The 14,208-nt window shown below is 39.4% G+C and overlaps 1 protein-coding gene across 1 annotated transcript; it reads right to left on the minus strand.

Moving 5' to 3' along the window:
• Positions 1-9,581: 9,581 nt before the first annotated feature.
• LOC142632974 (uncharacterized) lies at positions 9,582-10,080 on the minus strand. The gene is made up of 2 exons (XM_075807281.1): positions 9,703-10,080; positions 9,582-9,602 (listed from the first exon to the last, which is right to left on the minus strand). Exons 1-2 carry the CDS (start codon positions 10,078-10,080, stop codon positions 9,582-9,584), a joined length of 399 nt encoding a protein of 132 aa, XP_075663396.1.
• Positions 10,081-14,208: the final 4,128 nt, after the last annotated feature.

Genomic DNA, 14,208 nt, shown 5'->3' on the forward strand with positions numbered 1-14,208 from the left:
ACCATGGTTGTCAAAATCGCGATCCAGATCGTAGGATCGCACGATTTTACGATCCCACCTCATCAAAACGTTTAAGATCGCACTAGGATTGTAAAAATACTAGGATCGTATGTAGGATTGTGTAGGATCGTAGGATCGCATAGGATCCTACCGATCCTACCAACAACATAAATTTTTGGGTTTTTTTTTATCTAATTTTTTTTTATTGAGTTTGTTTGATCATTTTATAGCTGCTGATTAGTGATAAAATATTTAGACTTCTATAATAATGAGTCTTTATATATGTTCTTTGGAAAGTTCCATACTGTTTAGAAATCGCGAGCAACAATTTTGAGTTTAATCTTTCAAGCAATTTCTCTAGCGGTTGCAAACTCTAACATGAATATATTTGGCTCCCCTTCTACAACCAAACACTAGAGTTTTATAGAAGACCTTGTGAGGTGTGAACTATTATCCTAAATCATCAAAAGTAATAATGTTCATGTCATGAGAGTTGGGTTTTAGATATATTTACTAGGAAACTGATTCTACATTTGTTATTCATCTCCTAATATTACTAATATATATATATATGTAATTTTATCAGCTATGCTTGTATTTGTATATTGATTGATTGATTTTTTTGAGTATGCTCTTTAATTGTTATTGAGTGGTATAACTTGAATAGTTGAGTGTGACATTGTATCTTGATGTCTTTTATAGTTCTAGTATACAAATATATAATGTCTACATAGATGATGAAATGGGTGATGATGATTAGGAATTTAGGACGGTAGTTATAAGAACCTTGGTATGAGAATAATTAAATGTTCACTTCACCTTAATATTCATTTTACTTTTGGATTTCATATTGTAGTTAGCTAGTTTCCATTTGCTAATTTATTTTGGATTTCAAACTTGGAACTTAGAACTTAGAACTTGGAAAATATTTTCCATATGTTTTGATAAATATTTTGGTATTTGGTTGCTTTTTAAACATTTATTGAACTTTTTAAATATATTGGATCAAAACTTAAATATATTTATTTCATTAGTATAAATAGCATATGATACAAATCTTAGTTTTTTGTGGATGAATTTATAATTTATGTAATTATTCAACATACAAAGTCATTATCAATGTGTTTTTTGCTTTAAATCTAAAAATATGTAAGATCTTACGATTTACGATCCGATCCTACGATTCACGATCCCACCTACCTTCAACGATCTCACGTAGGATCCCGATTTTGACAACTTTGCATGTGACAACCTCACAAGTTACAACAATATGTCTTCAAATCTTCTTCATATAAAACAAAAGTTTAGAAACACTATCAACATTACCATAAACCTTGAGGTTCAACTTTCCACATTTACACTAAATAATCTGTTAAATATTTTCACAAAATGACAACACCAATATTAATAGAAACACAATATATTAGCAGCTAGACACACTGATTCATCCTTGTTACCATCGGCAATGAACATGTGATATAGCCACCAACGCATGAGGGAAAATAATTGCAACTACAAAATAGTGAAGGTGTTGACAATCCATGATCACAAAGCTTTAAATCCTTTTCAGTCACTGTATGATATCTCTTTTCTTCCCTCTTCTTTGCTCCATTTTTATTTTATTTTTTTGGATTAAAGTAAGATCTCTAATCTAATAGTTTGCAACACCATCAAAGAGGGGCACACAAAAAGTCAGAATTAAAATGTAATCTGTTCTTTCAAGAAATCGCCAAAAGCATAAACGGTTGATACACATCATGAATTAAATTCACCTACATCATAGCATTACTTCATCTATGCCTACGACCCAAAAAAAAAAAAAATGACACCAAAGGAAACAACACGATCATGGTCTCATTTCTATCACATTTACTTAACAAAATACAATTATTATCACCAATGATATCACTTCTTATACAGAAGTGACACAAGCTTTTCCATGATTGTACTAACAATTGAAACAATTGTAGTGTCATTTGAAAGACTCATTGCAATTATATATTTTTACTTTTATTTCAACATCGTTGGATTATTCCTTGACTTTCTTGCAAAGTAGAAGTTCACCATCATTAGAAATACATGATCATAGTCATTGTTGTTGTTGATGAGGTTCACTTGTTTAGGACAATTCTTTCGGCAGAAGAGAGAAATTAAGTTCTAGGCGTAAAGAGTAAATAGTAAAGAGTTAAGACCCTAATCTGTTGGGCTTGGGCTTATTGATGTTTTTAAGTTAACCAGCTTTTTGGGCCTCTGAAATACTAAATGATGAGAGAGTTGAACCTGTAAAAATAAGAACAGTAACACTAACGACGAAGACAATTAGACAAATGTGTCCAACTCTATACCCAAATTCATATCATAGTTAATTCACTTAATCGTCACTTTTGTGATTGGCGTACCCTTTTTTTTTCATTAGAATCTGGCATCAACTATAAAGGAAATTGTACATCTTTTATGGCCCTGGCCTCGAGGACCTGCCAATGGACTAGAATGAAACTTGCATCTGGGTGGAGTGGATTAGTACTATATTCAACAACTTGGAATTCAACTTGCTTCTTCACTTGCTTGACAGCCTCGCTTTTGCCCAATGAAATTGTGTCCGGTCATAGCTACATTATTCTAATCACAGAGACCAGTTTTTTTTTTTTTTGGACATGGGGTCCAGACTAGTTTCTTGTTTTTACTATGCTGATCTTAGACCTTTTGGATGTTGTTCTAATAAAAGAGTTTGTATCTTAATTGATACCTCTTCATGCACAAAGTGCTCGGGGTCTAGAGGAGAAGGAGAGGAATGGTTTAATCGGCAAGATTAGCAGCATACTTGTAACTATATCAAAAAAAAAAAAAAAAAAGAGAAAAAAGATGTTTCTAATCCAAGTTGATATAATCTCTTTCCTTGGTACCAAAACAAACTTAACTACCCCAAAAACAAAAAGTTGATACTAACCTCCTATAATATTGATTCTGATTAGATATATGCTTTAAAAGTAGGAAGAAATATGGTCATGTGAGGAATGAGTTTTGAAATTTCGATGGAGTATGTATCTTATGCCTTGGTGCAATCAATGTAAAGTGATGCAAATTATGAAGTATAAAGTGATCACAAAGCCTTAAATCATTTTCGAAGACTATATGTTATCTCAATTTTTCTCTCAGGGGAATGAGAAAATGCAAACTCAGGAGAAGAGATGCAACAAGCTAAAATTGCATAGCAGATGTAATGCAGCCACTAGATGTATTCCAAAAAGCAGATTAGAAAGCATGGCAATTTACTGTTTTGACCTTAGTCTTCTCTCGTCCCTTGACAAAGAACAGTGCACTGTTTTCTTTTTTTTATTGACCTGTCTTCTCTCATCCCTTGACAAAGAACAGTGCACTGTTTTCTCTTTTTATTGACCTCAATCTCCTTTCGTCCCTTGACAAAGAAGACAAAGAACAGTGCATTGTTTTCTCTTTTTATTGACCTTAGTCTCCTCTCGTCCTTGACAAAGAACAATGCACTATTTTCTCTCCTCTCATCCCTTGACAAAGAACAGTGCATTGTTTTCTCTTTTTATTGACCTCAGTCTCCTCTCGTCCCATGACAAAGAACAGCGCACTATTTTCCCTCCTCCCTTGACAAAGAGCAGTGCACTGTTTTCTCTTTTATTGATCTCAGTCTCCTCTCGTCCCTTAACAAAGAACAGTGCATTCTTTTCTCTTTTTATTGACCTCAGTCTCCTCTACTCCCTTGACCAAGAACAGTGCACTGTTTCTCTTTTATTGATCCCAGTGAACAATGCATTGTTTTCTCTTTTATTGATCCCAATCTCCTCTCGTCCCTTGACAAAGAACAGTGCATTGTTTTTTCTTTCTTTTGACCTTAAGTTTCCTCTTGTCTTTTGACAAAGAACAGGGGGAGGGTGTTTGGTCATTTGAGACTTTCCTCTAGATTTCAATATTGTCTCAAGTATTAAAAATTCAATATTATTTATTTAATTTTATTTTCAACACAAGTTAAGTTTTAGTTTGTTCACAAATCTATTCCGGGTTGCAATCCATGCTTATGCATGAAAATAGTAGTGATAAAGGAAAAAAAATTGAAGCATTATTAATACTAGCTATGTTTGATCCTTTTGAAAGCCGCATCTCTAAAATTATTATTAATGTGCAGCTAAAGCTCTTTTGGCAGCAAAAAAAAAAAAAATATATATATATATATATATATGTATAAAAGAATAAATATTAAAATATTTTATAGTGACTAATAATGAGGGATGTGTTTCCACTTTCCACTTTTCATTTCAACAGGGTAGTTGTAAGAAAATTGGTAGTTAGAATATAAAAGGACCCATTCAGAATATGCATGGAATTATTAGGCCCTATATTATATGTAAAAGTAAGATGCAACAATAATAGGGCATTAATTTGTTATCATAAATGAAGTGGCTTCAATTCACAATTCAGCCATATAAGTCCTAAAAATAAACAGCACAAAGGGATATACCTTTCTTCTTCTTTTTTTCTTTTTTCTTTTTTTTATGAGACACAAAGGGATATACTTAATTATTGCGTGTGCAAAAAATGTTTATAGATGCCTTGAGAAGCATGTGTGAAACTATGTTGGCACTGGCAGGCAGCCAGGCACAAAATATAGCTGATGACATAAAAGGACTTTCTAGTTTCTACTAAGTTTAAAGAAAGCTCAAAGTACTACCGCCCACGTCGGGCGGCGGAATGGTACTATTCCTCAAACCTTGAAGGCTTGTGAGATTTGAGGATCCAAGTTTGAGTGGTCCTGAACGAGGAGGGGTTGGGTAGTATATTAGGTTCATTGGATTAGGATTTTTATTTGAGCCTCAGAAAAAAAAAAAAAAAAAAAATGCAGCAAATAATGCTGCACGTCTCTTTTAATACGTCTGTGGCCTTTTAATTTGTCTTTTGAAGGTTTTAATAAATAATGTCTTTAAATGTTTATCCAATTATCCCACTAGCTTTTTGTACATATCTGTTTGAAGACTCTTTGTAATTTTCTTTGAGTTTAATAATTTTTTTCACTTAGAAAAAAAAAAAAAAGTAATTTGAACTTTGAAGAACCACAATGGGCGTTAAAGCCTGTTGTTTTTGATGACTTTCAAACCATGCAAAACAAAGTCACATAAAAAAAAAAAAAAATTCAACCCAATAAGAAATCTTGATATAATGAGAAAATGATTGGGAAAAAGCCTAGTGAAATTTTGTGTGTGAAAAATTCAGTACCGGTGGCAAAATTCAGTGTCTTCCCCTAAGAAGAAAAAAGACCAGAATGATCGGTCTTCACATGTAGTTGCTTAGTCATCGGAGGATGTGCATATTAATGTGAAAGCCATATTGTCAAAACTCCTTCTCTGAAAGTTCCGCAAAATATTGCAATTACAATCCGCTGCTTTGATATTATGTTAAATTTGTAACTCCATGCATATTCATAAATACACTTAAAAATATACAATAAGATGTATAATATAATTCTTATATATAATTTAAATATTATTGATATTCATTTTTATATTTTGTTAACTCTTTAAAAAATTTTGTGAGGATATTATTAGGTATAAAATATAAATTGTCCATTTTTTTAAAAAAATTATTGTGAAGTACTTTTTTTTTTTTATATACAATTCATTTATTTTAAATTCTTTGATTTTTGTACTTGTAAGGACCAAAAAATCATAAACCAGCCTAGAATATCACTACTAGTTCCCTGACTAAAGATCCGAATACAATATATTTGGTAGAAATGGTCCAACAACAAAAGTCTTTTCTCTGTATCTTTCGGTTCCTATTTATATCCTTGGCTCCTATCATCTCAGCCCTACACCTTGCAATCTATTAAGCTTTTTCCCCCGACACCTGTCCGTCGGTAATGGAGCAAAGCCCTAATTTTGCGTTTCATACTGTTCAGGTCACGTCTACATTAATGCAACGGACAAAGTCGGTACTTTCTAATTAATGCGGCCAGAAAGGTTGGTGCCGGATATTTAATGCAACCTTCTAAGTTATCCTGCCACATTCAGCTATTCGCAATATGTCCCCTATGTCATCAACACCCATGCCACTTCATCTTCGAGTATCCTCGGGTAAGTTTCCTTATTCCTTTATTCTCCCTTGTTTACTATGTCTTGAGCTTCCCTTCCTCGGGTCCTCGAGTTCTTGGGTCTTCGGCACCTCACAACAGCCCCTTTAACACTTGAGTTATTAACCATAAATTAATAACCAAGTTTTAACTTCGCATACACGCTTCTTACATGTTCCTTTGTTTTCACACGTACAGACGTCTTTTCACTGCCCCATGACCCGCGTCTGGCGCCTCGTATCCCACGATGGAGCATTTATGGAGTCTGGCGTCTCTTTTCCCGCGCACGTTCTACGGCTGGATGAATATTGTACGGCTCAGATTTCGATCTTAATTATGAACGGGAAAGTTACCGCACTTACCTCATTATTTCTACTTTCCCACCCCTATAAAAGCAAACCTTCAGGCTGGATGAAGCTCATTTTGGCGTTTTGAAGGATTAAAAGAAGAGAGAGCTCCCGAGGACAAGTTTTAAGCATTCTTCAGAGGTGTGTTCATTTTCCTTTTGCTTCTTTCTACTTGTTTGCTTTTCTCCTCTTGTCGTGGGGATTAATGGGTAGGTACGCTAAGCTAGTTAACACAAATGAGGCGAAGGCCGCCTTTAAAAACCGATATAGGATCCCCGATGATGTAGAAATTCAGTATTGTGAGGAAGAAGAGATTCCACTCATATCACGGCCACCTGAGTCCGTTTTGATTCCAATGATTGCGTTTATCGAGGGGGGAATGGAAATTCCTATGGGTAGAGTGACTAGGGATTTTCAGATAAACTATAGGCTTACCCCATCACAATGTTCCCCAAATGTCCTTAGAATTTTAGGATGCGTAGACGCCCTTAACCGAAGGATGGGGACTAATTTGACCTGGCAAGATGTAAACTGGGTGTACAACTGCCAAAAAGGGGACAGGACTAAATATTATATGAAGTGTAGAATCCCCTCTGTTAGGCTGATCTCTTGCTTACCCGATTCAAGTAAAGGGATGGATGAAGATTACCTTGTCATTTCGGGAAATTGGCATGACGGCTTACACTGCCCTACCCGAGAAGGGGTGCCAGGTAGGGTTCCTGAGGACCGACCTAGTATTTAGGACTAACCATCTTCCCTTTATGTGATTTGTTTGCTTAACTTATTCATTCTAACGATTTTATTCCTTATTGCAGACGATTACCATACCGCTCCAAACTTGTCTGCTGTGAACCGTGAAGATCTAAACAGGATTCTTCGGTCAGAAATATTTTTACATAGGGACGGACAGCTCCGAGCAGCCCACATCATCCTCAGCTACACCCCATCCACCAAACGTTTCCAAAGCCCGAAAAACGTAATCAGAGCAAGGGATCTTCGACTAGCTCTGATTGACGTTGCGATTCCTGGATTCCTACTACCTACACCTCCGTCCGCAAGAACTCAAGACACACAACTTCCTGCCCCACTTGCCGCCCGATTACTTTATCCCTTGGAACAGGCTGCCAATCCTGTAACTGAAGAAAGAGTTGCCACTCCCGAGCCAACTCAACCTGAAGTGATGGAGAAGGACTTTGAAGTGTTCTACCGCAAAGACACTCCTTGCAGTTCCAATCCCTCAACCAGCACAATGGGTTTTCAAGAGAAAGAGCCCGACCTGTTGGCCTTGCTTCAAGTGCATGCAGACGATTCTTCACCGGCAATGCCGGTCCCTCCTCGTCCAATTACCCCGGCTGTGACACGTGCACCTTCTTCGGAAGTTATGGACAAAAAACGAAAGAGGGGCCAAAGTAATAAAAATGTAATAGAAATCGAAGAAGGGGAGAGTCTTGACCCTTCTTCTAAAGATACCAGGGCTAGAAAAGCCCTTTCCAAAAAGTCTGCTCCTACTGGTTCGTCCAAAGACCCCAGTAGTGAGCCTACAAGGAAGACATCAGCCTGGCGACCCAACTTCACCCTCAGTTCGGGTAGTCCCGTTTTGGATGCCGCCAACCTGAGGGACCCGAAGAAAGGAAGCTCGAGCCTGGTGGCCGAGTGTTTAGAGAAGGCTTTATGCCTTCCCGAAGATATGGCTGAATTGCGGTCATTCCGTAAGAGGGAAGTCTTCCTGTCCTTGAAACATGATTTAGCTAAGGTATTTCCCAAGTCTTTGCACATTCCATCTACGAGCCTAATTCTTTATTATTACTAACTTTGTTAATTCAAATGCATTATAGGCGGTCCAGGCTTCCTTTATGGCTGAGGAATGGGTAGACCACTCACTGGACCTTGCCCGGAAAGCTGAGCACAATGCCGAGGCGGCTGTGAGGGCCCAAAAAGAAGCAGAGCTAAACTTAAAAGAGACCCTCACTCGCTTATCCAAAGTAGAAAAAGCTCACAAAAATGCTGAGGCTGCCCTGCAAAGTTACGAATCGCAGGTGAATCTTGCTCTTGAAGCCCAAAAGCAAGCTCAAAACAGGCTCGCCCTTACTGTTGTTGAGCTTAAACAAGTGCAAGGAGTGCTAGCCACCAAGGAGCAGGAGCAAGCCGCTGCTGAGCAAGCAGCGTATGACGTTGGGATGAAGAAGGCAGTTGATAGCTTGACCGCCCAACTCAAAGGGGTTGCGAGAGCATTTTGTTTGGAGGTATGGGGTCGGGCCTTGGATGCTGCCGGGGTAGCCACTGACTCTGAACTCCGAGCTCCAGACAGCGTTTACTATCCTCCGGCATTACACTTAGCTCCTGCTCCCCCCATGCCAACAAGTGAATCAGCTGCGCCCGTCCCTACTCCCGACTCATCTGATGCGCCAACAACGAAAAACCCTTCTCCTACAGCCCAGCCCGTGGAAGAAGTAATTGAAAGTGACTTGGCTTGAAGGAGAGCCGGTAAAAAAGAAGAAGAAAGATAAAGAATCAAAAAAGAGAAAAGATAAGCAGCCTGTTGCTTAGTCGTTTTATTGTTGTTGTTTTGTTTTTTTTTTTTTAATATATGTACGGGTGTAAGGGGCGACATAACTGCCACATTTTTGTACTGAATATTTTACAAGAGACTAATATCGGCCTTTCTGTTATGCATTTATTATCACCATGTGTTGCCGTTCAACTATTACCTTTCATGCATCTAGACAAAGGCTTATATCAACCAAAAATCATGATATAAATTAAAGGTTGTTCATTATTATACTTGTGATTTAATAAACATAGAAGGATTAACTTGGGAACCATAACTTAACTGCTTAACTTTTTTACAACGTTTGAGAGACGAGGCATGAAGCAAAATTATCTTAGCGCATCTAAAGATTGCTTACACTAATACTTAATTGTTTGAGATACGCTAGCACTTACCTTGTTTTTTGAAAAGTTACTATGTTAGACTTATGATTCCATGTTGCATCTGACTCGTTCTTTTAGTTGCTAGGTTTTCCTTGACTTATGGTCCGAGGAACCGGATAAGAACTAAGATCAATTTAACACTTGTGTTTTTACAAGTGGTTAATTTCTCTTAGACTTGTGGCCCGAGGAGCCGAACAAGAGCTAAGGTCAGTTTAACACTTGTGTTTTGATAACTGCGAGATTGATACAAATGAAAACAAAGCAAAAAAGACAACATTTTTAGTACAAAAGGAAACTCTTTTCTTAATAATAATAACGTCGTAAGTTATTTACATTCCAAGGGCGAGGAATCACCCTCCCATCCAGATCTTCCAAACGATAAGCCCCTATACCTGCTAATGAGGTAATTTTATACGGCCCCTCCCAATTAGGTCCCAATTTTCCCCAAGCAGGATTTCTTGTTGTCCCTACTACTTTTCTCAGCACCAAATCACCTGGTACTAAGGGCCTGGACCTGACTCCCTTGTCGTATGTCTGTTTGAGTTTTTGCTTATAGCTACCCATCTTCACACCAGCTACTTCTCTTCTTTCCTCAATGGTATTCAAACAATCATGCATCCTGTCACGATTACTCATATCGTCATACTGGTCGGATTTCAGGGTGGGAAAACCCGATTCTAAGGGTATTATAGCTTCCATACCATACGTCATTGAAAATGGTGTCTCGCCTGTCGATCTTCGGGGCGTAGTGTGATAGGCCCATAATACATGAGGCAATTCTTCTACCCAGCATCCTTTAGCGTCATCCAAACGCTTCTTCAACCCAGCCAAGATGACCTTATTTGTTACTTCGGCCTGACCATTTCCTTGAGGATAGGCCGGTGTTGAATATCCATTTCTTATTCCCATCCCTGCACAGTACCGTCAGAAAGCCTTGCTATCAAATTAAAGCCCGTTATTAGAAATCAATGTGTGAGGGACTCGAAAGCGAGTTATGATATTCTTCCAAATGAATTTCTTTGCATCCACATCCCTGATATTAGCTAACGGTTCGGCTTCTACCCACTTCGTGAAATAGTCCGTGCCGACAATGAGCCATCTCTTATTACCAACTGCCCGAGGAAAAGGTCCAACGATATCTAAACCCCACTTAGCAAAGGGCCATGGGCTGGACAATGGATTTAAAGTACCTCTTGGTTGATGAATGTTTGGCGCATATCTTTGACACTGATCACATTTCTTGGCATACTCTTGAGAGGTTTTCTGCATGTTCGGCCACCAATACCCTTGAGTCATGGCTCTGTGAGCTAATAATCTTCCTCTAGTGTGGCTCCCACATACCCCTTCATGTAATTCTTCCAACAAGGGTTCCACAGCCTCAGGATGTACGCAAAGTAGATACGGCCCTGCGTAGAAGCGCCAATAGAGCTTCTGCTCCTCTGACAGCCAGTAACGGGAAGCACTTCTTCGTACCTTCTCGGCCACTGTTCCATCTTCAGGTAGTACTCCTTGCTGCAAGAAAGCTATGATTGGGTCCATCCAGCTTAGGCCCACAAGAATGTTGTGAATCCTTACCGCCGAGATGCTTGTCAAGCTAGAGGTCAGTAAATCCTCCACCATGACCATCCGTGGTAATTTCGAGCCCAGTGATGTGGCTAACATTGCTAATGAATCGGCGTGAGCGTTCTGTCCTCTTGTGACTTGTTGTACTTGGAAACTTTCAAACAAACTTAACACCCCTTTGACTCGTTCAAGATAACTCTTCATTCTTCCATCTCTTGCCTCAAACTCTCCATTAACTTGCCCTACCACTAGTCTGGAATCACAATACAACTTCATTATCTTCCCCCCCAAGTGTTTAACCATTTGGGTGCCCACCAAGAGAGCTTCATATTCAGCCTCATTATTAGTGGCTGAGAATCCCAGCCTCAATGATTTTTCGATAACTAACTTTTCGGGTGTAATTAACACAACTCCAACCCCGGCTCCCTTTCGATTTGACGCCCCATCCGTATAGACTTCCCAAGGAGTGACGTTTCCCATCTCGATGGTCATCACTATCACCATGGTTTCTTCTTCGTTGATCTGACCTTCTGTGAACTCGCCCACGAAATTGGCAAGGATTTGCCCTTTGATAGCTGTCCGAGGCATATATTTGACATCATAGGCTCCAAGCTTGGTTCCCCACTTGGCCACACAACCCGTGTAATCCGATTTCCTTATAATAGCCTGTAAGGGCAACTGGGTGAGTACCACTACGGTGTGAGCTTGAAAGTAATGGGGAAATTTTCTCGTTGCATGTACCACGGCAAGAAGAGCTTTTTCTAAAGGTAGGTATTGTTGTTCAGCTTCCTGTAAGGACTTGCTGACATAATATATTGGTTTTTGAACCCTATCATCATTCCGTATCAAGACGAGACTTACAGCGTGATTTGTAACGGCTAGATAAGCATACAACACTTCTTCCTTTTCTGGTCTTGATAATATCGGTGGTTTAGTCAAGTATTGCTTTAAATCCTCAAAAGCCAAGTTACACTCATTAGTCCACCGGAAATCTTTCCACTTGTGCAAAAGACGATAAAAGAGGCGGCACCTGTCTACGGACTGAGATATGAACCTATTCAAGGCTGCAACCATACCAGCTAGCTTCTGCACTTCTTTAGGATTTCAAGGAGGATGCAAGCCTAAGATGTCCTTGATTTGATCGGGATTAACTTCAATTCCCCGATGAGTTATCATGTACCATAGAAACTTTCCCGAGCCCACTCCAAAAGAGCACTTTGATGCGTTCATGCGTAACTTGTGCTTTCTTAAAACTGAGAAGGTCTCATGCAAATCCTTCAAATGGTCTCCCGTCTTTTTACTTTTAATTACCATGTCATTGATATAAGCTTCCATATTACGCCCCAACTGTGAATCAAACATTCTGGTTACCATCCGTTGGTAAGTGGATCTTGCGTTCTTAAGACCAAAAGGCATTACTCGGTAATGGTAATTGCCATTAGGGGCACAAAAGGCCGTCTTCTCCTGATCATTCAGTGACAAAGGGATCTGATGATATCCTTGGAATGCATCCAAGAAACTCATTCGGGGATGCCCAACAGTTGCATCCACCAATTGATCGATTCTGGGTATAGGGAAGGGGTCCTTAAGACATGCCTTATTCAGATATGTAAAGTCAATACAGACTCTCCATTTGCCATTCTTCTTTTTTACCACTACAGTGTTGGCCAGCCACTTAGGATAAAAAATCTCCTTGATTGCCCCAGCTTGCTTTAGTTTACTAACCTCCTTTTTAACTGCCTCTGCATGCTCTTGAGACACACGCTGAGGGGGCTGCTTTCCTGGCGTAGCATGGGGATTAACATTCAAATGGTGGCAAATGACTTCTGGATCAATTCCCGGGACGTCATAGGTCGTCCATGCAAAAACATCAATGTTATCCTGTAAGAATTGAACCAACTCCTCCCTTTCCGGTATCGGTAACTTTGATCCCACTTGAAAATATTTCTCTTTATCTTCCCCTATAAATACTTTGTCTATCTGCTCGGCAAAGCCTCCACCCTCAACTTCACCGACTTCCCGAGCAATTTCCTTTAATTGTTATGATGTCTCCAAAACCTTCCCTGCCAATGAACCTTGACCTGTTTGGATAGTGACAGACGTCAGACATTGCCTGACTACCATCTGGCTACCATGTAGCACTCCCACATTTCCTCGTATAGGATATTTCACCATTACGTGCAAAGTAGATGAAACTGCCTCCATTGCATGGAGCCAAGGCCAGGCCAAAATGGCCGTGTACGGGGAGTATGCCATAACAACTATGAAGTTAACCTGTACTTCGGAACCCTCCACCTGCACAGGTAACTTAATCATTCCTCGTGGAATTACCTGTTTTCCATCAAAGCCTACCAACGGGGAATCATATTTTTCCAAATCTTCTTCTCTCAACTTTAAACCATTAAATAGATCAGGATACATGATTTGTGCACCACTTCCATCATCCACCAAGACTCGTCTCACATCATATCTCCCGATACGAACCGTTACCACCAAGGCGTCATCGTGGGGTTGATACGTGCCCTCTTTATCTTTATCGAAAAATCCCAATACTGGCGTCGCCGAGAACCTCATTCTTTTAACTACTTGATTACTTTCCTCATGACTTCATTTCCAAAACCGTTTTGAACGGTCATGACCCGAGAAGGTTTCCCGAATTCTCCTCTCGACTGTGCCAGAATGATGTTAATAGTGCCTAGAGATGGTTAAGGAGCATGACCCCAATATTTCCGAGTGCCTTGTTGTCCCCCTTTCCCGTCCGGTTTAGCCAATAAATGATTGATCTTCCCAGCTTTAACCAATTGATTCAGATGATCGCGCAGTGTCCGGCAATCCTTCGTGGTGTGTCCCTTGTCCTGATGATAATGGCAATGGAGGTTTTGATTTCTCATGGATGCATCTCCACTCATTTTGTTGGGTGGCCTAAAATATGGTTCATGCCGAATTTTCTCCAGTATGTGATGCACGGGTTCCTTGAATAATGAATTAATTAGATTAGTTTCGGAGGTCATCGGGTGGCTTGAAAAGTCTCGTTTAGGCCAACTACCTTGGAACCCCCCTCCCCGAAGATCTTTCCTCTCCGGATACACTTTCATTTTTCCTTTGCTTTGCATCTAGTCTTTTTCTACCCGTTTATACTTATCTATCCGGTCCATGAGCTGACGCATATCTACCGTGGCCTTCATTGTCAAGGACTTCCTTAACCCATGCTCCGTGGGAAGTCCCACCTTGAAGGTTCTCACGGCCACATTCTCCACATCTCCATCAATTTCATTA

This window comes from Castanea sativa, chromosome 4 (assembly GCF_040712315.1).
Source record: "Castanea sativa cultivar Marrone di Chiusa Pesio chromosome 4, ASM4071231v1".
NCBI classification, from domain to species: domain Eukaryota; kingdom Viridiplantae; phylum Streptophyta; class Magnoliopsida; order Fagales; family Fagaceae; genus Castanea; species Castanea sativa.

Bases quoted from the DNA above. Each gene is read 5' to 3' on its own strand.
- LOC142632974 (XM_075807281.1), bottom strand. From the start codon at position 10,080: ATGACGTATGGTATGGAAGCTATAATACCCTTAGAATCGGGTTTTCCC. The intron at 9,603-9,702 runs GTAAATAACTTA...TCAATCTCGCAG, and splicing joins TGATTCCTCGCCCTTGGAAT to TTATCAAAACACAAGTGTTA.